Here is a 25,000-nt window from a genome sequence, read left to right as displayed (position 1 = left end):
CCACTTCAACGATGCAGAAGTTGTTTTGGCATGTTCTCTCACAGCTCAATCATTTGGATCCGGTCCTCCCAAGGAGTGCCCAATGAGGCATCCAATAACGCCAAGCTATTGGATACATCAGAATACATGTTGACCATACATCATAGCATGCCTAGCAGTCCAGCTTCGTTGGATGTCTCACTAGGCATTCTCTGGGCATTGGAATCCTTAGAGTGGGGTTAATCATTTGGGATTTATACACATATTCTCTTTTTCATGACTATATAAATTCAAAACAAGAAATTGGGATCAAGTATTTTAAATAAGGAATCGGAGGTTGAATCAGTCCATACTCAAAAACCCAAAAATCAGTCTTCAGATCTGAAAATCTAGCGATCTAATTCCAAAAACCCTAAAATCATCCATTCTAGATTAGTCGAAATCGAGATTGGTCATGAATGATTTTGTTTCGACTAATCCAAATTCGATTTTTAAAACATTGATCAGGATCGGATTGGTCCCGACTGATTCTAATTCATATTGAATCAAAATCATCCTGGATTGGCCCTAGATTTCGTATTTTCATGGCATTTGAGTTTTCCCATACGAGGATCATAGGTACCAATCAGTCGGAATTGGGATTTGATTCTGATTCTTAAAACAGTGAATATAGACTCCTATTGACGAAATCATTTTCTATACTATGATTGGTGTGACGTGAAAGATTCCTCCCTTGTTGGGAAGCCCACTCCTCTACTTAAATATTTCATATCCTAAATATAGTAAGATTTTAAGAGCTGAAACTACTGATGAGTGATGACAGTGAATCTTGTTCTGAAGTGGAAGTCCGTGCAGATGAGTATTTCCATGACAAAAGGATAAGGAGAGTGATTTAAATTTTTCTTAAACCAGTTTTTTAAAATAAATTAATTTATGAGAGAGATTTCAAGAAATGGTAAATAAAAAAGAACGGATGTGGTTTTGAGTAGATGAGCTCTGAAATCAAGAACTAGAGAACTGATAAACCACTTTGGTCGGTTTGGACTGAACCAGAATTCATCAGATGAGGATATGTCCACCCAATAAAATTAGTTTTTTCAGTAATTTTTAAAATAATTATTACCTTAAGAATATCTTAAAATTTGAAACAAATTTTTTAAAAAAAATTTATCCTTTACATGTAAAATGTAAACAAAGCTTATTATATAATGGGATTGCATCAGAGATTCTTTGTTTTTCTTACAGAGAATGTTTATATATTAGGAAAAACATTGACGTCCTCGATAGGTGACCAAATCAATCAGTAGCACTATTTCAATAATTGAAATTGGATCGATCAAATCGGTTGATTCGGATTAGAATCAGTCATTCTAAAACAATTGATTCTAGGTTTTTTGGGATTGGATTGTTTAGTTCAAATTTGAAGGATCGATTATAGGGTTTTTGGGACCAATTTCAATCCAATCCAGATCAGAATCAATAAGTACTGACCCTCGATTCCAAATTTAAAAACCTTAACCATAAGTAACCTTAGAATCATCAGCATCCACACCATTCTGGATCAGACCGGCAGATTCTGCTGATCCGACTACAACTTTTGAACCGTGGTATCACCTTGATCGGCTTTATAAAAGTTTTTTAAAAAAAAAATCAGATTTATAAAGTTAAAAAAGTAAATAAGGGTGTTTTTGTAAAAACATCCAATCAAGGCCCTTCAATCTTTATTTTTACTTAAGCTGAAACTGGACCTACTTTTGTCTTTACCTTCATTGGTAATTACCATATGAGGGTTATACCCACAAAAAAGCAAATTACTATATGAGGGAGGGGACAAGATCCTAACCCTGGGTCCATTTAAAAAAAAAAAAGGATCTAAAGTCCTAATCACGGATTTACCAAAAAAAAAAACAAAAAGTCCTAACCATGGGAAGGCATGTAGTTTACTGCACCTTGGACGAGAATCATGTCCGTACCCAGTGCACAAGGTTCTCGCATTTTAACTGGGTAACCGTGACTAATTATTCAACAAGTGAGCACTTGACCAACAAGCCAAGCACGATCATCGACGGGAAGCATGTCCATTATCATTAATCACAAGCCACTTGTAATCATGGATTGAGGTATCGGTATCGTACTGCCTGTAACGGGTGATACGTACCAATTTTACAAGTGATCGATCCTGATATTGTGCTGATACCATATTAGTGATACAATACAAACAAAGGGTAAAATGATCAAAAAAATCATTTTTAAAGGAGAATCAAGAGTAAAATTTTCCAATACGATCCGTACCAATACCGATCTGATACCATATTGGTTTCAAAGTTAACCACTATATGTTCCAATACAGTGTACTAAAATTATGCTTATAATTAAAAAATGGGATTGAGCACGGTTCAAGGTATCGGTTTTGTATCAGCTATATCGACTGATATGTAAATTGATATCCTCGATATGATATTGATACCGTAGCATGGTATTGGTATTGGCATAGAAGAAGGTAAAATGATCAAAAAAACCAAAGTATCGATATTTTGAGGGACAAAATGATCTAATTCAATCTGCTACGGCTGACCGTATTGAAAATTGGTATCAATATTGGACAAAATCGATATAAATACTAATGCCAACACCTTGGATGTCTGCATCAGAAAACGTGCGGTAGAGGAAACCCTCTCCCATTTATTATGTATACATGTATGGTGAGATCATGTGTAATTATATAAATAAATTTTAAATATTTTTTGATAGAATAAATAAATTTTAGATAGGGAAGTAAGATTCTCACAATGCCCAATGTGGGAATTCATTCTCACCACCTCTTTTATTCTGACCAATGGATTTCACACTGACACATATTGTTTTCTCCTCAATCCAAATGGGCCCCTTATATATAAAATCGTCAACCACGCGCACGCACCTAGCACCTATTCTTGTGACATCCCACAGTCGCATCATGGAAAACATTGACCCTTCAACATAGCAAGAAAAATATTTGTTTTCCTTTTGTGATTGTTCGTAATTAAAATTTTATGTATTTATTATTTTAATATTTAATTATTATTTACTTACTTTTTAGTAGGCATTCAACATCAACACCTTCAAATTCTCACCTTTTTTTTTTTTTTTGGGAAATAATTCCCCACGCTTTGGTATTACATAAAACATTATGAATTTTAGTGAATCTATATGTTGAGTGGGGCCTAAGATTTGGTGGTATATAAATATGGGAGTGGGTTCGTAGTTTTGGTCGAATAAGGGAACTTTCTTTGGAATCTGACAAAAAGAGGAGGGACATTTATGACATGTCACACCCTCACATGAACAGTAATATGTGAAGAAGTGTACAATTTCATTTTTGAGTTGACGTTATATAAAACTTTTTCCCTATAAATATATACAATATACGTAAAAAAAATTAAGATATTGAGAGTCTTCAGACAAGACCTCCCTAAATTGAAGTTTGATCAATTTCCACAAGAAGTGGAGGGTTTTTGTTTTCTTCACTCAATTATTCTTATTAGTAGTAGTTTTAAGATAATAAACTGTTCTTGCAAAAAAAAAAAAATTTATAATAATAATACACTGTAGATGTGGACCATTATCTCAACAATTAAGACAAAATTCATCCAATTATTAATGTGTGTAGCTACTATATCAGTCCATTCCATTCTAAAGGAGGGTGGGCTGCTCACGTCACATTTTTTTTTATTTTATAATTTTTAAGTATTCAAATATTGATTTCCCATTAGTTTTAAAATTTTATATATCTTAGATTAGAGAAAAAAAAATAAGTATTTTTAAATACTCAACTAAATGGAGTTGGCTATATGAATCATTTTTCTTATCTCAATATTCTCATCCAATTTTTTACTAGAGAACTTACTTCACACACTATGTAGTTATTTGTTAGGAAAGTTTCACGTTTTTTTTTTAAATTTTTTATTTTTAAAATTCACAACTTTTTTATTTAAATAATTATTAGAAACAAAACTATCTCTTAAACAATATCTTATCAAGCAAATTTTTTTTTTTTCGCTCTCATATCTCTTAAAATATCTCTCATCTTCTTTGCATTCATCCGCTACTCTCTCTCTCTCTCTCTCTCTCTCTCTCTCATCATTCTTTCTATTCTGTCATATAAAGATCTGACAAATTCTCATCAAATTCTGATTGTTGGATAGGTAATACATGGTTTGGATTAACCAAATGTCAAATTTTAGAGCATAATCCAACCAACATACTTTCCCATGTATTAGAATGCATCCCCATGTACATCCATACACGCTTTAATACTCTAATCATTATTGTGCACTATCCCCGTAGTCCTGAATTTTAAAAGGGTTTTCAATTGAAAGTGACTTATCATCATATCATTAACAAAAGTTATTCATACACATGGTTTGCTGCGGTACCCCCCTCAGAGAGGATTAGATTGGAGAGATTTTTTCTGTTTGGTCCCCATGTACCAAACCTTTAGTTAGAAGTGGTTGTGATTGGTCCATCAGAACCGTATGATCTGTCGAAGCCCTGTGATAGTTGAAGAAAATGAGCAAGTTCCTTTCAAATAAATAAATATAAAAAAGGAGAAAGTCAGACAAGACACTTGATGTGGTGGTTGAAGTTAATCAATGAAAGTAATTTTGGACCCTACAAATCAGGAGAAAAAGATTGACTTGTTCTAAGAAGGGCTACTACTAGAAGTCTCATCTATGATCTAACGGTGTTCACTATGCTTGACTGATCTTACGTTCCAGAGATTGCATGAGCATCTATTATATATAAGGTTGACTTCTCAATCCCAAATGCTCTTTATTACTGTATACACATTTAAGGCCTTCCCTGAGGGATCATTATCCGCTGCTGTACTTATCGTGCGGTGTTGCAGGTGCCATGTATGCACAGCAGGCCCTACATGGCATACATGGCACCTGAAGTGCCACACGATGAGTATAGCAGCGCTGTAGCTACAGTAGCGGATAAAAATCCTTCCCTGATGGCCTGATAGAGCTTGGGCTGGGCTCTTCATCCCCGGGAGTGGGTTAGGTCGGGACTAAATTGTGGCTGGTTATAGGGTCGACCCGGCCTGACCTGGTTCTGTATACATACAGTCAAAAAACAAGGGTAACCAACCAACCTGGCATTGTTTAACCCTAAAATAGTAAAAATAGGGGTTGCCAGGGTCAATTAGGGCCAACCCGCCTAGCCCAACCAAATAAGGTTTATTAGTGCCGGGCAGGGTTGGGAAAAGCCTGGCGGGGCTGCGCCTAGACTGAGATATCCAAGCTCGAACTTGGGCTGGACTGGATCTGGGCTGAGTTAAGGAAACCTAGGGTTGAAAGATCACCCCAGCCCAGCCGGATTGCACCCCTAGTTGTATCTCATGTCTTGTAAGCTGTAGGGGATATGGCTAGGGTGTCTTAAGGTTGTAGGTTGTAACACAAATTTTGATCCTAACCCACTCGATGATTAAGTGGGCCGGAGTTGCATGGCCATCTAGCCCATCCCATTAGTGATTGGGCTGGTTCAGTGACATTTCTTCTAGTACTCCAATTTGGGACCAACCTATGAAGTCCCATTTATCTAACATGGGACTTCATAGGTTGGTCCCTGTCCCCATGGGTCCATGGCCCCATGGGCCCTAGGTGTTCATTTCGTGTTAAACTGAAATGGGACCGAAACCAAAAGCCACACCTCACGATACTAACCTCAACAATGACTTTTTGTTTTTTGGTAAAGACCTCAACAATGACTTAACAAGTATTTTGTTAGGAATTGTGATATCATGTTGTTGGTCCATATCGGGTATTGCCACCCCTACTCTCTTGTCTTCTATTGAAATGTGCATCTGATCAGGAAAGCATCTCTCTCTTTCTCTCTCAATTCTTCTGTACGGGTTTCGGTCGGACTGAATCGGTCTTTGGGTTGGATTGGGTCAAATCGAAACCGATTAGATAAGAAAAGGCTCAATTTTGGTTTCAGTTTTGGTCTGGTTTAGTTTGGGTTTTTCGATTTTTCTTAATGGGTTTTCATCTGTTTGATATTGGGTTCAGTTTATCATGTGTATATAAAAGCAATTATAGGAAAAATATGGTTTTTTTTCCCTCCTGCTTTTTTTCGGGTTTGTATTGGTTTGGATTAGTTCGATGCGGTTGAAACTGTTTCATAATACCCCAAACTGAGTCGATCTAATGAGGAATCAAACACGTTTGGTTCAATTTGGGTTTGTTTGATCGGGTTGGTCGGTTCGATTTTGTTTTGTTTGTTTTTTTTTGGCAATGGAAAATTCACTCAGATAAACGAGTTACACTCCAGGATACTGTAACCAACTGGCCAGTTAAACATGGATCGAAATTAGGCCAAACAATCCTACTCGTTAAGGATAGGGCCCTCCTGGCAAGAGCATCAGCTAAATAATTAGTTGCCCTTGGAATAAACTAAAAATTACAACTATCAAACAGAGATTGAAGATGCCGAATATTATCAGTGATGGAAAGAACTTGCAAATTTGGACGACTATTGCATGATTTCAGGAACAAGACGACCTCCATATCGCTTTCAACGATCAAACTATAAGCTCCTTTAGAGATTGCTTCAAGTAAACCTTCCCTGATTGCCATAGTTTTACTGATTAAGACGTTATCACACGGAATCGGGTTGGAGACAGCAACCTTAAAAGCGCCCAAGTGATCCCTGATGAGAAACCCCCCCCCCCCCCAACATTGCTTGTCCTTAATTATTGAGGCATCACAATTAAGTTTGTAAACCGAAGGAGGTGGTGGGTTCCATAAGGGAGGCTGTAACGAAAGCGAGATAGTAGGAGGAGAGGCTGACTAGAGAAACTCATCACACGCCCATTGTGCAACATCAATTGCTTCCATTGGTGTCCACCTTTTGCGAGAGAATAAGAAGTCATTGCGAGCATACCACAAGTACCAATAGATAAAGGAGCACACCGAAGATTCTTCCTTATAAATCTGCTTCTAATTGTCAGAGAAAGAATTCCAACTTTGAATCCAAAGATAAACTTGGGATGTGATACCATCCCGAACCATATATGATAAGTTGCAACCGAAACAAACTGAACGTGCAAAAGGACATTGTAATAGAATATTATCTCCCGTATCTGTATCTTATGTGAAGGAACATAATTAGCAGAAACAGGAAGCATAAATAAAAAAAATTAAAAAATAAAAAAAATTAAAAAAAATAAAAAAGCCCGAATGGTATTGAGTTTTAAATGGTGCAAAACTTTGAATGGTACGGTACAAAATTTAAACGTATAGATTTCAAAAAAGAAACGAGACGAAAAAAAAAGGGTATACTCATAAAAATTAAGGAATTATTACTTGAATACTTGCATCTAATGTTCAAAACAACTATAGCATCCAATATTAATGCATAGATATTCCACAACTCAAAGCTCCAAGACATAGTTTTTAGCAACAAAAATACATGTCGAAAAATACACCATCAAATCCAAATTCTTACTCCATAACACATTTATTGAGGAATGGCTTGGCTATGGTGTTGTTCGTTGTTGTCTATACAACCAACATTAGGGTTGCAAGTTTGGCTCTGACGGCTCGAGCCGGCCTTGACCCAATATTAATGCATATATATATATATATATATATATATATATATATATATTCCATAGATATATATATATATATATATATATATTCCACAACCCATTATAAGTTCCAAGATATATCATCCACCATCAATTCCAAATTCATACACCATAACACATTTATTGAAGAATGGCTTGGCTATAGTGTTGTTCATTGTTGTTAATACAATCAACACTAGGGGTGCAAGTTTGGCCCTGACCCAACCTGAGCCTAAATAGGGCTTGGGTTGAGATATCTTGCCCTGAGGGCAGGTCAGGGTTGGGAATTTCTGGCCCTGAGTTAGGGTCGGACTAGGCCAGGGTTGAGGTCTCGGGTTGAGCCCGACTCGACCTAACCTGACCCTATCTTCTTCTTCTTCATGGTATTTCTTTTTTTTTTTTTTTTTTCTTTTCCTTCTTCTTTTTCCCCAACATAGCCAGCTCATGCATCTCCCTTCCCTCCCATGGTCAGGGTCAATCAGAGTTAGCTCGGCTCGACCCTGAGGGTGGGTCAGGGTTGGATTTTTTGGCCCTAAGTCAGGGCCAGGCCGGGCTTGGGCCCAGCTAAGGGGAGTTAAGGTTGGGCTGGGGTTTTAAAAGGCTTGGCCTGACCCAACCCAACCCCGTTGCAGCCCTAACCAACACACTACTGGGGGGATGCATGCTCAGTCGAAATTGAGAGTCTTCGCTTTAGAAACCCTTTTCATTAGATGCTTCAGTTTGTAGCTCAATTTCAGGTCCGTGCATTGAACCTAGGTTGAAAATCATATCATGAGAAATGTAGCTCTAAGAGTCAGCTTTGCGTTGATGAAAGAATCAAGTCGATCGAAGTTTGGGAGAGAAAAAGAGATATATAGTCAGTTAAATAAACCATTGTTTTTAACTAGGGTTGCAACAGGATCGGGTTGGGCCGGACTTTATAGAACCTTAGCCCAACCCTAAATCCCCTTAGTTAGGCCCAGGCCCGACCCGACCCTGACTCGGGATCAAAAAAATTCAACCCTGACCCGCCCTCAGGGTCGAGCCTGACTGACCTTGATTGGCCTTGATCATTTTCAAATGGTTATTCTGATGTGTGCTATATTGGGTTGGAGTGAAAAACAACTTAATAATTACACAAGCAATAGACAACATGTTCATAAAGTTTTCTTGATAACTTTGTTTCCAATGGATTACAAGGGGGAAGTGAATTTTTTGGGAAATTTACACATACCACCCCTGAGGTTTGATGAAAGGATATTTTCACCTCCCAGTTTTGGAAAATTCTGTGTACCCCTGAGGTTTGCAAATGGTAACAAATAAGCCCATTCCGTCAGTTCATGACTAACACTGTTCAAAATTAGACTTGAATTGACGGAATTGCCCTTCTAAGAAGAACCTTAAAAAAAAAAAGAGGTGAATGGACAAAATTACCCTTATAAAAGAGAAAAAAAAAACCTGCAACTCATCTTCCCCAATCGAATTGGGGAAGATGAGTTGCAGGTTTCAAAACCATAAGGGTTTTTCTTTTGTTTCTGCTCGGTCCCGGATCCACCGGTCTTGTTGTTGTGCTTCCTAGCATGCCTCTGGTTCCTCAAGAACTTGGGAGCCATTCCTTTGGTGGATGTGTGTCTGTGCCTCTTGGGCTTCTTAATTCCATTCTTGTGAGCCTTGTGTGACTGGTTATGCGCAGTGTGGTTCTTCGACTTCGCCATTTCTCTGAGATCTCTTCTGGAATTCTTTGAGTTACGAGTTAGGGTTTCAAATTCAATATCAGATCTTGAGCTACGAAGTTTTATAGACAAATCTCATCAAACTGAACCTAACAGTTGGAACAAAAAAAGAAGAAAAGAATTGAGTAGACCTGATCACCAGCCTTGAGCCTCATCTCATTGCAACGAGCTGCAACTGCGAGAACTCTTAGTGGACATGGTGTGGAAGATAAGCTGAAAAAACAGAGTTGGGATTCAAACAACAAAGACAGAGGACAACAGAGAGAAAGAGAGATTGAACAGAGCTGAAAAATTCATTAAAACAGAGAATAAGAGGTGGTGGTGTGGAAGATAAGCTAAAAAAACAGAGTAGTGACTCAAACAACAGAGATAGAGGACGACAGAGAGAAAGAGAGATTGAACAGAGTTGGATTAATACAGAGAATAAGACAGAGGACGATAGAGAGAAGAGAGATTGAACAGAGCTGGAAAAAGGATTAAAACAGAGAATAACAAATAAAGACCAGGTTGTAACCTGCAAGATTAGCTTTTTCTTAGGTTTTACTGAAAAGCTTCTTCTCTCTGAGAATAACAAATAAAGACCAGGTGGTAACTGGCAAGATTAACTTTTTTTTTTTAGGTTTTATTGAAAAACCTCTCTGAACGAAATAGGTTGCTCTTAGTTTTTTGAGAAATCGATAGCTGTTGGCTATTCATCACTGAAGAAAAAAAGAGAAAGTAGAGCTTCTCTCAGCAAAAACCTCTCCCTCTGCAACCTTAAGATTTCTCTGTTTTTTATTATTACAACATAACAAAAACAAATCGAAATGTTTCGGTTCCTCAAGTTAATTCGTTCGTCTCTGTCTGTGTGTGTGTAACGATAAAAGAATCAAAGATAGGAATTACGCGAGGAAGAAACCCTAACCATATTCGAACAGGTGTCTGTCATGGAAATCTGACGCGGCTAAGGCTCAAAGGGAAGCTTCAGTGGACGAATAATAAACGCTGTCATGTGTTTTAATTGAAGAAAGAGACGGTGATTTCGATTCAAAGGTGGCGAGAAGGAGAAGAACCTCTTCGTCAATATTTTCAGAAACAGAAACTGGCGCCTCAACCTTCCTGATGGTTCTCCACCGGTTCGTCAAATCCAAATCCTCATCAGTCGTCACTGCGTCATTATTTTTGTGCTCTGATTTAGATCCCTTCAACTTAAGTGTTTCAAGCTCTTTGCCAGGCTTGAAGTGTTCCATTAGAAGCCATAGATAGAGCAATCGATGGGGATACCTGTAACTCATCCAATTGGGAAAGATGAGTTGCACGTTTTTTTTTTTTTTTTTTTTCCCTTGAAGGGGCATTTTTGTCATTTTATCTTTTGATTTTAATAGTGTTAAGCATAAACTAACGGAATGGGTTTATTTGTTACCATTTGCAAACCTCAGGGGGGTACACAGAATTTTCCAAAATTGGGAGGTGAAAATATCCTTTTGTCAAACCTCAGGGGTGGTACGTATAAATTTCCCAAATTTTTTTTGGGAATGGGTTCCCCTCTATGTCTGCACGTCACACAAATGGCAATGTGGTTAATGGTATCATTCATATGAATTCCAAATTGTCAAAGTAGAAAAAAGATCACAATCGATTTGAGTTTGAATTGACCAATTCGGCCTATCCAAAATCGATTTTTGAAACAATGATATCAAACCTTATTGGAGGACAAATGAAAAAAGGAACATTGGATACACTAATAGTGCAGGGATGGATTAACAGGAATCCAGATCCTTTACTACCGAGCTGTCCGATAGGACCGTCCTGCCTAGACACGGTGCTACGTGCAATGACCACGTTACCCTCACTTGGGCAAGACGTTTGGATAAGGATAAGGCGAACATTACGTGCAGTACCATGTTTAAACAGCACAGTCCTACCAGACAACTCGGCAGTAGAGGATCCAAATTGGATTAACAGTCAATCATTCGCGACCCTTTCTACACTCATGTGGTAGTCTCGAATTTTTTTTTCTTCCACTTGGCATATTGGCTTGCCATGTCAGATAGCAACCAAAAAGATGAAAAGAAACTTAAATTATTGAGAATGAAACTTGTAACACTCTCTTCAAGGTAGGCAGTGGTTACATCACCCATCCAAATCAAAAGGCTGGAAAGTATCATGAGGGTATTTCTATAATTGGGACTTTCTTTTCCTTTATTTATGGATATTCTGTACGAAATGAAAACGTGGAACATGGTGGTTAATACGTGGCTTTACATGATGAGGAGAGAGAGAAAAAAGTTACTATCGTGCTGTTGTATCTTAGAATAATTATCACCTTCAATTCACGGGCATATCCAATTCTTCCAATTCCTTTAATAGGGGGAGTCGATTCCACCTTAGACAGTGTTTTTAAGCAGGGGGTAAGATAATCATTTCTGCTCCCATATGAGGAATTGGAAGGAACAATAAATTAAAAAGAATAATGATTGGTGTATCCTACCACAATGAAGAACTTTTTCCCAACGATATTAATTTGGAATCAAAATCAAAAGTCCCGTTAAAACCTAGTACAAGATTGTTAAATTAATAAGCATGATGGCATTGAGATCTAATTTTAGTATTATTTAATAAATGGGACAAGAGGGTTTTAGGATGGGATTCTAATGGTACTAGTACCAAAATATCGATTAAGTACCATATGGAACTGGAGCCGTCGGTATTGTTTCAAAGGGTATATTTCATGTTATTGTGTTCAATTTTTAAGAGTGTAGTTGAACGTGTTTGGGTGGTCTTTTTCGCTTATTATGGAAGTTTTAGCTTATGAACCCTAGATTTGTAACTATGTTGGTACTACAACCATATAAGAACTTGTTTATTTCTTTAAAGAATTTGAAGAAATAAAACCATGAAATTCATCACAATCTCATACTTTAAGTTCTTTTTTAAATTAAGGAACAACTTAGATCTATGGTAGAAAAAAAATATACAACATTAATAATTGAACCATTTAGGATCCATTAATGTTCCTCTCCCTTTTCTATAGTGTCTAGAACTGTTTAGGAACCAAAATTGTCTTACCTTGATTAACAATCAAGATTGAGACATAGATTTGGTCCCATTAATTAAACTGGACGATTTTGGGATTGACATCTATGGATGAAGCCGACTCAGGTTCACGTACGAGAATGTTCTTGTACACTTGCAAGCCATCTAGATGGAATCTAGAGGAGGAGTAGATTCCATCTAGATGGCTTGCAGGTGTACAAGAATGTTCTGATACGTGAACATGAGCTGAGTCCTTCAAACATGTGTCCCACTTACTAGACGAAGTTTTACTGATACATTTGTAGTCCTTCCTGCAACAAGGCTGGCAGCCAAGGGTTTCTATTTTAGAAAATATTAAAACCTAAGAGGGTATTTATGAACCCAAAGGGAAAGTGAATTATTTCATTTCCTTTGCTGCCAGCCTTGTAGCTACAAGTGTAGCAAAAATTTTCCCCATTTACTTGGATTGGGCTCCTCTCCTTGGTGGAAGCCGGAAGGCATTGCCCAATGAGGCATCCAAAGGCTGGGTTCTACGGATCCAGATCTCTTACGGCCCAGCTGCCCGTAGCAGTCTGTGTGAGGTGACAGGGCTATGAGCGCAATGACCGCCTTACCCCCGCTCGGGCAAGGCGCTGGGCAGGGGGTAAGGCGATCATTGCACGCGCGGCCCAGTCTGCGCTGCACAGGCTGCTACGGGCAACTGGGCCGTAGACGATCTGTATACGGGTTCTACTGCACATATCCCAGCCTTTGGATGCCTCATTGGCCACTCAATGGGCAATGCCCTCCAAGGAAAGGAGCCCAATCCCCAAAAAGATTCTGTCCAGCACCCTTCCCGGGTTGCATGTGCAGCGCCGGACTTGGCGAGACGTGAAAAGACCGCCTCACCCCTGCTCAGGCAAGGTGCTTGGGCAGGGATGAGGCGGTCTTTTCAAGCCTCACTATGTCCGGCGCTGCACATGCAGCCCCGACAAGGTGCTGGACAGGAGTCGCTACTTATTGCCATTATGAAAATAAAAGGGATACATATTGATACTCGAGTTCGGATCTGCTATCCACATGGGGAGGGGTGGGACAGATTTGAACCTTCCATGGGGGTGCCCTTTCCATTATTAAAATGGAAAGAGCTTGCCAGTACAGCAGTTCAGTAAAGGATCCCACCACCACCATTGCCTATTGGGGAACAAGGATTGCTGGGACTCAACCTGCTTGAAGATAAGTCTATAAGAGAGAGCCCCTCTCTTCTTGTCTTCTCAGCTTCATTCACTCGTCTCCTCTGGACTCGAGCTCACTTGAGTTTCAGTTCTTCTCTTTCCCATTCACCCACTCTTCCAAGCTCTAATGGAAGGCTCAGCAGCACCTCTGAGGCATCTCATGACCTCTCTTTCTACCGAAGCTCCTCACCTTTCACTACCCCAGAATCATAATAAACCCATGAAGGTCGCTATGCCACAGAACCAGCAATCATACTGGGCTTCCATAAGCGCCGACATCGAAGCCCACCTCAAGCAAGCCGTCCAAATACGCCCACCCTTTTTAGTGTACAAGCCCATGCACTATTTGGTCTTCTCCACCCCAACAACCATGGCTCCAGCCCTAACCGTCGCCGCCTGCGAACTCGTCGGAGGCCAACCGGAAAAAGCCATCCCTGCAGCCTCAGCGCTGCATCTCATGAATGCAGCAACAGTGGTGCACCAGCGCCTCCCACTATCGGATCGGCCCAAGGGGGTGGGGCCCACTAAAAATAGGGACCACCATCATTCATACCCTGCAGGCATCGAGCTCCTTACGGGTGATGGCATCTTAAGTTTCGGGTACGAATTGTTAGCTAGACCCTCAGAGCATCACCGTCTAGATGATGATATAGCAGAACGGATCTTGAAAGTGATCATTGAGATCACACGTGCAATGGGTGCACAAGGAATGGTGAAGGAACAATACCTGCAGTTACGGTGCAGTGGATCAACATCGGACGGTGATACTGATGAGAAGAAAGAAGGATTGCTCTACGCATGTGGAGCTGCGTGTGGGGCCATCTTAGGGGGAGCTACTAAAGAGGAAATAGAGAGCCTGAGACGGTTTGGACGCTATGCGGGGATGATACATGGGATGATGGTGACATCAACGGTTGGTGATCATGGTGGACAAGAAGAGGAAATAGCGGAGAGCCTTAGATCCTTGGCTCTAAAGGAATTGGAATGCTTCAATAATCAACCAATGGTTGAGAACGTTTCAAGCATTCTTCACTATTCAATAAAACTTTGAGGTTAAAAATTAGGAGGTTTCATTGGAAATATAATGGGCGTACCCAGTGCACGAGGCTTCCGCCACTGCGAGGTCTCTGTATGTGAAATTATTCCCAATACTTCTCTTCATGTGACCTCTTTTTTTGAATTGGTATATACATATGTATTAGTAACATAAATGGGTCGTATGGCTTTAATTCTATGTTAAATAATCCAATTCAAAAGCTTATGCTATTAAATGAAGAAAAAAAAAAAAAAAAAAAAAAAAACCAAATGGCATATGAACTGATCCGATGTTGCAGGGTTAGCCGATGTGAGATACATATTTCCAAGAAATATTAAGGTCGGAAATGACGATGATGTGAATTATAGTGAATGTGATGCTCTCCTTTTCTTAAATAGGAAAAGTGAAGAGATTCAATTGGTATATGAAGTCATCCAAGGTCCATCATTATGGGATCATTCCTAACATATGAAAGAAGAATCACAATATGATGTGAATCTTTGGTTAATCTGGTGCTCTACTTGTTTTAATTAGGATTCTTTGTTCCTCGTCTTGAAGAATGGAGATACACTTGGTAGTTGGTACTAGCAATATCTATTTCACCATATGTTTTGGTGCTCTCTCTCTCTCTCTCTCTCTCTCTCTCCTTACTCCTCACATCTAACAAATTTGGTCTTTCTCTTTCTCTCTCCCTCTTCAGTCCTCACATCTTACATGTTTGGTGTAGTACTTGGTTTGTAATACCTAACGAAAAAGACTTGCAACCGACTCCCACCGTACAAATCTCAAACTTAAAACCTATGTAGATGTATATTTGGATTTGTTTGGCTGGTTGGTTTTAATTGTTGTGGCTTTATTTATGTCTCTCGGCTCCTCAACAGGGCAAAACGACTTGGGTTGTGACCTCTATATATTGTCCTTATAAGGAATTAGTAGGGCTGTTGCTTGTTTAGGTTGAAGCGCTAAAGCCCTTTTATGTAGGGTGCTCTATGATCAACTTCTCTTGTTGGGGGCGCTAGCACACTATAGTTTTCTCGCTTGTTGCCTACGTTTGTCTGTGGTGCCCTACCTTGCTCCAGCAAACTCCATTTGCAGCTTCACGCCCTTGAATTCTTATTCACGAATGAAGGAAAGCCAAGGAAAAGATTCGATTATGACTTTGTAGAGTCGGTGTTGCTATTGCCTATGCGAAGGGCCGTCCCCTACTCTAGTCCCAAGGTGCTAAGGGGCTGTTGTTTTTGGAACAAACGGTAGTGTTTTGATGACCCCTCGGTCGTAGGTAGATAAAAATCACTCTAACAAGAATCAATCTAAATGACTCTAAAAGAAATGATAAAATAAGCCCTTTTGGTAGAAAAAAGATCTCAATATAGTTAAAAAAAATTTGTGATGTAGTTTTCCGTCCGAGAGTGTGGCCTAGCCCAGCACTCCCATGTGTTTATCTCTCTCCTCCTCAAAATAAGGACACATCTTTTCATATGGAGAGGAGAGAGATAGGCTCCTGGAGTGCTAGTGTAAGCCACCCTCTTGAGTAGAGTTCTTTTTCCCATGTTTATTTTACTGAATTTTTCTCAAATCACAGTAAAGAAGGAATTCCTTCAACTTCGGAAATGACACTAATGGATGTGAGATAAATATCATAATGATTTGAAAGGTATTTCGGACATTCAACTAGCAGGGGAGTTGATGAATATTAGATTTGTGGATGAACCATCTACTAGAGGTGAAGGAAAACACTCTCTTTTTTCTTCCCCTTTCATTTCTTTATATCATAATCTGCATCTAAGGAGTGCTAAACTTCTTTGATAAAATTTGATTCTTCGCTAATTGGAAAAACAAAAAAGAACAAAAAGAAATTAAGAGAGTTTTTATTTACCTACCCACTGTTGCGATCTCATAATTACTCCTCTTATGTGATGACTGTCTATAGTACCCTTGTCACTACAATCGGAAGTCCCATTGAAGCACTAGAACCCACGAATGAGAAAAAGAAAACTTGATCCAAAAGGTATGAAATTTGAAGTAGGAATGTGTAGTAGTAGTATCAGGATTCGATTGTGAAGTTGGCTCAGGTTGGCAAGGGGGTGATCCGATCACTGAGAGTACTGCATTGGTACATCCTTGCATGATAGCCCCATGAGGTTCTCGATGCTCATTTGCTTTATGATAAAATGCCAACCCGATGTATAAGTCAAAACAGGTGTTCGAATCTCAACCACAAACACGTCATTAGTGTTTAGCCCAAAGGCTCAAAATATTTGTGTTAGGTACTTGATCGATACGTTAAAGCTTCAGAGTTAATGGAACACATTAAATGAAATCCTTTAACTTATCCCATACTAGTTAGGTTGACCTAATCTAACGACCATACACTAGATTGAACGCAAGTAGGCACATAACAATTTGTAACATTTTTCTAACTTTGTGATTAAAAAGCTTTCAAGATATTGTAGTTCCTTTATCCACGGTGAAGAGAGACTCTTTACACTCATGGGTTCCAGCGTTTGGATGAGAAACCAGGAACGGTGTGAAGGCCACTTAAAACATTCAAAGTATAAAAAAAGAGAAATCATGGGATTGTAGAGGTGGGTTTCTTTTCACAGTGGAAAAAAACAAAACATTCTCTTTATAGGAAGGTAGAAAGTCCTATGCTCCACATCTTGTACATGCAGAGAGAGAGAGAGAGAGAGAGAGAGAGAGAGAGAGAGAGAGAGCAGTTCCCCTTCCTCTCCTCCCCCTTAAAGTAAAGGAAAAAAATTCCATTTAAACATGATTACCATGTGCCCGAATATAGGTGAGAAAAGTGGAATTGAGGTAATTCAACTTTCCCTTCTCCTTTTGTGTTCAGAAAGTGACGTAGATGTGATTATTTATGTAAGTTCTCAAACCTAACCGTGGAATAATTAAGTAAAGTGGACTGGAGATGGAGCTAAGATTCTGACTAAAGCTCACTTGGACATTAGTGGGATTCCTATATACTCCATAAATAGGAAAAAAAACAGAACATAAATGGGATTAGAGGAAAGTTTCAACAAGAAGCATTTTCCATTAGTATAGCTTCGCTTCCTCGTTTAGCAGGGTCTGGGGAGGATCAAATATATGCAATATTATCCTTATTTGCAAAGAGATTGTTTTCAAGGTTTGAACCCGTGATCAAGCATTCAGGAAGTGAACACTTGACCAACGCGCCAAGTGCAACCTTCACTAGTATAACTTAGTATCTTGTATATATATAGTCTCTCTCTCTCTCCCATCTCTTACGAAAATGACCCTCCTGCGATCATCATCCCTCTCGCCATTGGGCACAACTGCTAACTCCAAGAAAACCAACATCATGCCCAACCCTCTCCCTATATTAATATACCACCGCACTAGTTCATCTTCAATTAATAACACCATCTATAGTGCAATCTGTTTGTTGTACATAGGAACACCTCCACATGCCAGCCTTTTTTTGTATGTGTAGAGGCCAACACTATCCCTTAATGATGCACGGACATATGGACAAATTTTTAAGGTAGAAACATCATAACAGAAGATTTAGACCCTCATCAACTACCCATTCAACGGTTAGGAGAACTTGAACATGTACCCCTATACCTATCATCAATACATGAAAATACGTGTCTATGCTCCTTGCAATTGAATAAGTGATTGGAAAAGAGTTGGAGTTCGAGTTGAAAAGTATCTTTATCCCCATAACATAGAGACAAATGACCTTGAAACCTAACATATCATGTTCAGAAGTACCAACATGGAAACAAAAAAAGCCAAAGGTTCATCAAATTTATAAATGGCGAAAACAAAATTTCAGGGGCTACCTACCTCCCCATCATACACAACAATAAATCACTGACAAGTGACAACCATTACAAATCTTCCACCCAAGATCCCAAATCTCTCAACTCTACAGTGCTTCCACTTGCACAATCTTTTTTCTTTGTTTCTTATTCCTTATTTTAATCCAGATATGATCATGAAAAACCCAAAAAAGAAAGAAAGTAAAATGAAGTAAACCAATGCATGCCATGAAATAAACTGAAGGTGGGTTGTTATTCTATGAAGCCAGTTCGGGTAAGAACAGCATCCCTTACTTTGCTGAGATCTCTCCCTTTCAGTGTCCTCCCAACACCTTCACACACAGAGAAAGAAGAAATCTGAGTCATTGCCAGCTTCTTAGCTATCCATTCATGGGGTGGGATAAGATCTTCATGATCATCATTAGCATCATCACTATCACCATTAATTCCTTCAAATCCCCCACCATAACGTACAGTAGATCCACCATACCCAAAGCTATCATCGGCTTCCTTCTTTGGATTCTTCCGATAGATTTTAGACCAGTCTGGTATGTTCACAGGTGCTGAATATTGCTGCATAACCTTGGCCTCCTGAGACTCCGATGAATTGTTAGTCTTTGGGATCATTCTTGAAGCACTTGGTAGGCGTCTTACAGTTGGACTAGAAGAAACAGAGGACTTTTCCAGTTTGGGTTTTCTAACCTTGCCAGTAAAGTTGTTTATGTCCATAGCAACCGACCAAACATCTTCTTCTTCAAATTCTTCGCCTCTGATTGATCTCACACCGCTACCAGCGTTGAAAAAGTTATACCTACCTGCCATGTCTGACACTCTGATCCCTCTGAAAACGCAAAAATAGTGACAAGGAAGGAGAGGAGGGAAGCTTCAGGTTATGCAGATGAGTTTGGTGGTTCTCTGCAATATTAACGCAACGAGGGAGAGAGAGAGAGAGAAAGACTAAAAACTGGGAGCTTTTCAAAGATGCCTATAAAGTAGTGCTACAGAATTTGCGACCCAGAGAGAGAAAGGGGAAAAAGTGGACTATGGGGGGAACCCCGAATCTGCCTTTCCCGGGATTGAAATCCCCCAAAATCACCAATTTCAAGTAATTTGGATTGATTTCTTAAACGGGTATCTCACGAAATCGACAATAAAAGAGAATAATAAGATAGAAAAAGATGATTTGTTCTCCCCTTACCTTGGAAAACTTCAAGCTTCAAAGGGGGTTTCTGGGTTTCAGTTATTGTGGATATACCAAAAATCCCAAAAGCCAATTCGACCGAACGAGACAGGTGAGGCTGAAAAAAGGCTAAGAAGCAGCTACTAAGAACGATGTGATCCTCCTCCTTAAGAAAATAGAAATCCTTGGTTTGATAGAACTCAAATTTTCTTAATCTTTCGAGTTTCCATGAGGCGTTTCACTGTTCTCGGAATTTTACCTTACTAAAAATTCTGCAGAGACCGATGACTTGTAAAAAGGTGGAGAAGACGGATTTGTTAGTCTGACCTGTAACGCAGATTTCTGTAACGTTTTAAATCAATATCCATTAAAGCGATCAAGACCTGCACGATTCTTTCACCAATAAAATGTGAGAAAACATCGAAAACAAGAATAGGTTCTTCAACCCAAACGCAAAAAAGAAAAAGAAAAAAAAGAATAGGTTCTTTACTAAAGATTCAAAACAGAGAGAGAGAGAAAGATAGGTAGAAGTGAAGAACAGCTTGAAAAACCTCCTAACTGGAGAAGAAAGAAGGTTTAGAATCTCAGTCTCTTCTCCACAGACACTGCTACAGAGCTCCCAAGTGTGCAATGGTTCAGTCAAAGAAAGATAATTTCTTATAAAATTATGAAAAATCTGCGACCAAAAGAATAAGTGGTCGTAAGCGTCAGATGCTGAACTGGAAAATTCTTGGGTCCCATGCATTCACTAACAAGTGGGAATGAATCTTTCTTTCTCCCATCTCTCCTGGACATGGATTTATTTCACGGTATCGGATTGGGTATTCGTCAGTTTCAAAATTGATACCGGATACCGACACATATCAGTCAGTATCGATCAAAGGCTTCAGTTTTGGTCCGGTTTAACATACACATTTATATAAAATATAAAAAAAATATAATTTTTAATGGGTTTTGGATTGTTATCGGTTTCAGATTAGGGTAGATTAGTTTGGTTTTGGTTTTGATCTGGGTTTTGAGCCAGTTTCAGTTTAGTGCTAGGTTCTTTCGGTTTTGGGTGTGGTTCGATTCGATTTTGGGATCGTAATACCCTAATACTCCAATAAAAAATGGCACAATAAGACTTTGGTTCAATCCAGGCCAGTTTAACCGGTTCAGTCCCAAGATTGACACCTCTAGATGGGAGAGAGAAAGATTCAGACTAGCTATATCGAACCAATATAGACTGATCAACCGATATATATTGATATTGGTATCGACTAAGACCTTGATATGGTTAGAGATACCTTAAACCATGCTCATAGTAGATCGGTGGTAACTAATATATAAGTCAATCTAATTTCAGGTTAGCCATTTATACACCTTGGGTTGTAAGATTGGATTAGTTTAATTAAGGATATCATTGTATAGTTATTGACTCATTAGGGGACCAAATCCTTCTCCTATGGGAAAGGCTCCTAATTTGAATCCCTTGAATTCATGCTCGATCCAAAAGTTCCAATTCTCAAATTTGAATATTGTTAGAGCACTCTTTTAAAGAAAGCCACCCTATGGGACTTTGGAGTATGTTTTGAGTCAAAGGAATTTTTATGGGCTGTGATTCCTCTCAACCCTAATTTGAGTCTTGGATTGGAGTAGGAGAGGTATTTTTAACAATATATAATAAGAGGTGGGCGTTTAATGATTAAATTGACCCTCGAGGAGTCCAATGGTCCAATGGTGGAATCACATCATGATGGATGAAGAGGTGGTTAAAAATTTTCTTCATTTTTTATTGAACAAAGTTTTCCTTCGCAGAGTGACGATTCACCTCACCATCCTAAGATCCACTAACAAACCCTGTATGGTTTTAGTATAAGTCTAGAAATACCCTCTTGATGCCTCAGTACTTAAATGTTTGAAACTTAACAATCTTATTGGATCAAAGGGTGTTTCCATTGTTCAAAGGCATGTATATCTATGTTAATGTATTAAAAATCCATGTTCTGAAGCCATTCATAACTTTTTAAAAACCGATGTAATCATTACACGAGGCTCCCGTCACTATGTGGTTAAGGGAGGGTCATAATTTATAGTCTTACCCCCACTTTGCAGCAACTACAAAGTCACAATAGAACAACATTATTGTTGCATCAAGGCCTACCCTCTAAAGTCATTCACAAATCTACTGTATATTAGCCATTCACAATTCTCAGAGCAAGTCGGCTGGTACACTTTCATGTCTGTGTCTATTTCGCTCCTCCTATGAAATGGCCTCAATACTCTCCTATATACAACGTCATTTTGTTACATTTTATTAATGCGCTCCCCCATGCCGCTTGCTCAAAGAATCCTCTTGAATATTTAATTTTGACACTCTCTTGCTCCTGCGTCACTTTGCACTTAGGCAACTAGGAAATATGTAGGACCATCATCCCGTATATAAGCAAAAGGAAAAGGCAAGGTAAGTGGGCGGCTTACCTAGCATGTGTCTGTCTATCATGTCATTCTCACTCCCTTATGGAAATGATCACCTGCCCTTCCCATTGGATTGAGATCCTCTCCCGCGCGGGATGATGTCCAACGTACATCATTTGGCTGAGGAGGCCTCGATCCACGTGCCACTACACCAGATGTGTGCGGTGGTGTGATCAAAGCCCCCCAGCCGCACAATGTGTGTCAGAGGATCTCGATCCCTTCCCATTGGGCACAGCTGCTACCTAACCTAGAGCTGGCGGCCTACCTTTTATTTTGATAAAATACTGGCGGCTTATCCAACCCTCTTCCATAAGCAAAACACTTATATCATGTCGTTGACACGTTCCTTTTCTCTTTGATAAAGTGTAATGGTAATGAAAACCCAACAAAATTGAGTCATAGAAGGCCCTAAAACCTAAATAGTCAATAACCACTTTTGTTGGCTAGTCGATCTTCCTCTCTGCGAATTGACATTCTGATCACCCTCGTTGTACTTATTCTTTCGAAGGATCACCCGTTGAAGCAGTTTCCTTAAACCTTCCATCTCTCCACATCACTCGAATTTTTCACACAAGTATTTAATTGGTTCGGACTTGTTTAGTAGTAAATTGGGACCAAGGCTTTAAACTTTAGACAATGCTTGCCTTCTGCCTCATGGTTCTAAGTATCGGTATCGTATTGGACGATACATACCGATTGTACTAGTCACTGAAATCGCTACCATGTCGATATCGTATTAATAGCACAAAATGGATAAAGGGTAAAATGATCAGAAAACTCATTTTTTAAAGAGATTCAAAGGTAATTTTGTTCGATACAGCCAATCCAGACCAATACCATATCGATATCGTATCAATTTTGAAGGTTACCAATAGCCATTCTGATACGAAGCACTAAAACCATGTTCTGCCTATATAAGATAGCAGATAAAATATGGGGAAAGAACTAAGAAAGCCTCGTATTAGATATAGAGATTAAAAGGGGGAAAGAGAAGAAAATCTGTCTCCTGATGTCTCTTTGCTCTCTACCCACTAAAATAAGAGGAGAAAAGTGTTGTTGGTGAAGCCTGATTTGGTCCAAAAAGTGCGGTTAAGACCTTCGGACGATCGTTTCGGCCTCAAAACGACCTCAGAATGCAAAAAATGGCGGGGTCTTTGGCGTGGAGTTGTGTTGGGCTCGTCGAAATCTTCGAAATGAGTACTTTTGAGCCATATGTTATGTTTTGATCCAACCCTATTTTTTTGATAATTTTGGGCCATGGGCACTTTTGTACTTTCTAGGGTTAAGGCTTCCCTATATAATGTTTTTATCTCTTTGAGATAGGGTTATGAGGGTTTGTAACATAATCCAGAGAAAAATAGTGAAACCTGTTCTACTGCTCGACCATGGATGTAGCTTCCATCTTGGGGCTGAACCACGTAAATCTCTGTGTTGTGCGTTGTGTGCTCTCTATTTAGGTTTTTCTTTTGCAAATCACTACTTTGAGCGTTGTTTTCTTAACAAAAAGAGGGGTAAAAATTTTCCCTTTTCACTTTAGTAAGAGTTTACTAATGTGAGCAAAATAAACTGGGCTCCACCTGCTCACAAAATTAGGGTCCCATCTTAGCCCGCCATACTGCACCGAAAAAAATATCTTAGCTGCCATTAGATTTTTTATATATTGTATAAGGTATCAAAATAAAAATATCTTAATGAAGCGTGAATTGGTCAATCAAGTCGTGGATTCCCTTCTCCAAATTTGTCAATTGGGTTTTGATTCCAGATTTTAATTATGACACACATCTTAAGTAATATTAGGATTAATAACGTGGCTATTTAAGGAGGAAGGTTGCTCCATTGCGATCTATGTGAAGGGTGTGAGGGTAAAACTACATACATTGTGCACTGATTATACTCTTTTTAATAACTTGGTTATTTAAAGGTTTGCTCCACCGACTGGTTTGGTGTGTGGGTTGGAGGTGCGTTGCAACACAAAGAAGGTTTCCATGTGTTTTTTATGGGGTTTTTGATCTTTCACTTGGAGGGTGTAGAACATGCGAAGTTAGTCATAGAAGCGTAGGGAACACTCCTAAATATCAGCATATTAGTAGGGTAGATATTCTTGGTTTTTTTTTTTCGTATTCGTTCTTATTTTTTTCCTAATCATACTCTTCAAATTCTAGTTCTCAACTCAATATATGCATCAAGTAATATTCTCTATTCTAGGTTTCTAGTTCAAATCATTATTTTCTCAAATCTCCATAAATTGATCTGAAATTTTATGGATTAACAGGGCAAGAGTTCTCTAGGGGGGGAGCATGGCCCCTTGGCCCGCTTCACACACATAGGGCCAATGGGAGCACTGGCTATGATATCAACAAGGCAGTCATTACCGCCTTTCATGGGCGTGGATCATTTCACCCCTTTGGTGTTTGGGCACAGGATGCAGGGCACACACTCCCCCACAGAGAACTCTCTCCCTAAGTTGGAAAGTAGTTTTCTGTCTGGGAGCGCGGCCTACGCCAGCATTCCCAAGTGTATCTCTCTCTCTCTCCTCCTCAAAACAAGGGGGCAGAGGTGTCTTTTCATATGGGGAGGAGAGAGATATACTAATCAACCTAACTACTCAATTGACCAATAAAAGACTTGAAATAACTTCTATTTCAACTAAGATTCCAGCTTAAATTAATTAATAATGTAAATCACATAGTATTAACTCTTAGTGTTAACATAGGCTAATTAAAATGACCCAATACATCAAAACCCATTGGACCAAAGCTTATTTCTTCTCAAACAAATCCACTTCTTTGATTCTTCTGCATCACTGATCCAAAATGTCCCTTCTACATAAGTTAGGAAGATACAAGCTAAAAGATAAAGTATCAGCCAGGGAAAGACTCTATCACTTTTATTATGTTAACTATAAAAGATAGCAATGAATATTTCAATTTTCATCCAAGAGCAATGGGCCCTCTGGACTACATCATTATACTTATCTTTATTCTAAACTACC

At 39.0% G+C, this 25,000-nt stretch overlaps 2 protein-coding genes and 1 long non-coding RNA gene across 3 annotated transcripts; all 3 read right to left on the bottom strand.

The window, feature by feature from the left end:
* Positions 1-9,108: 9,108 nt before the first annotated feature.
* On the bottom strand, positions 9,109-9,330 carry LOC122640086 (60S ribosomal protein L29-2-like; the record flags this gene model as incomplete). Its single annotated transcript, XM_043833211.1, has 1 exon — positions 9,109-9,330. A coding segment is annotated over exon 1 (180 nt), but the record flags the coding sequence as incomplete, so codon positions are not given.
* A 4,992-nt stretch (positions 9,331-14,322) lies between these two features.
* On the bottom strand, positions 14,323-24,863 carry LOC122640087. The gene is made up of 3 exons (XR_006329621.1): positions 24,852-24,863; positions 19,752-19,760; positions 14,323-14,580 (listed from the first exon to the last, which is right to left on the bottom strand). It is a non-coding gene; the product is annotated as an uncharacterized LOC122640087 (long non-coding RNA).
* Positions 18,339-19,245, bottom strand: LOC122640083. Its single transcript, XM_043833206.1, has one exon. The coding sequence runs from the start codon at positions 19,191-19,193 to the stop codon at positions 18,624-18,626; it is 570 nt and encodes a 189-aa protein (XP_043689141.1). The 5' UTR covers positions 19,194-19,245; the 3' UTR covers positions 18,339-18,623.
* Positions 24,864-25,000: the final 137 nt, after the last annotated feature.

Source organism: Telopea speciosissima, chromosome 9 (genome assembly GCF_018873765.1).
Source record: "Telopea speciosissima isolate NSW1024214 ecotype Mountain lineage chromosome 9, Tspe_v1, whole genome shotgun sequence".
In the NCBI taxonomy this organism is placed as follows: Eukaryota; Viridiplantae; Streptophyta; class Magnoliopsida; order Proteales; family Proteaceae; genus Telopea; species Telopea speciosissima.
Note: the sequence above shows the minus strand (reverse complement) of the source record. Positions and strands in the feature narration are given on the sequence as shown.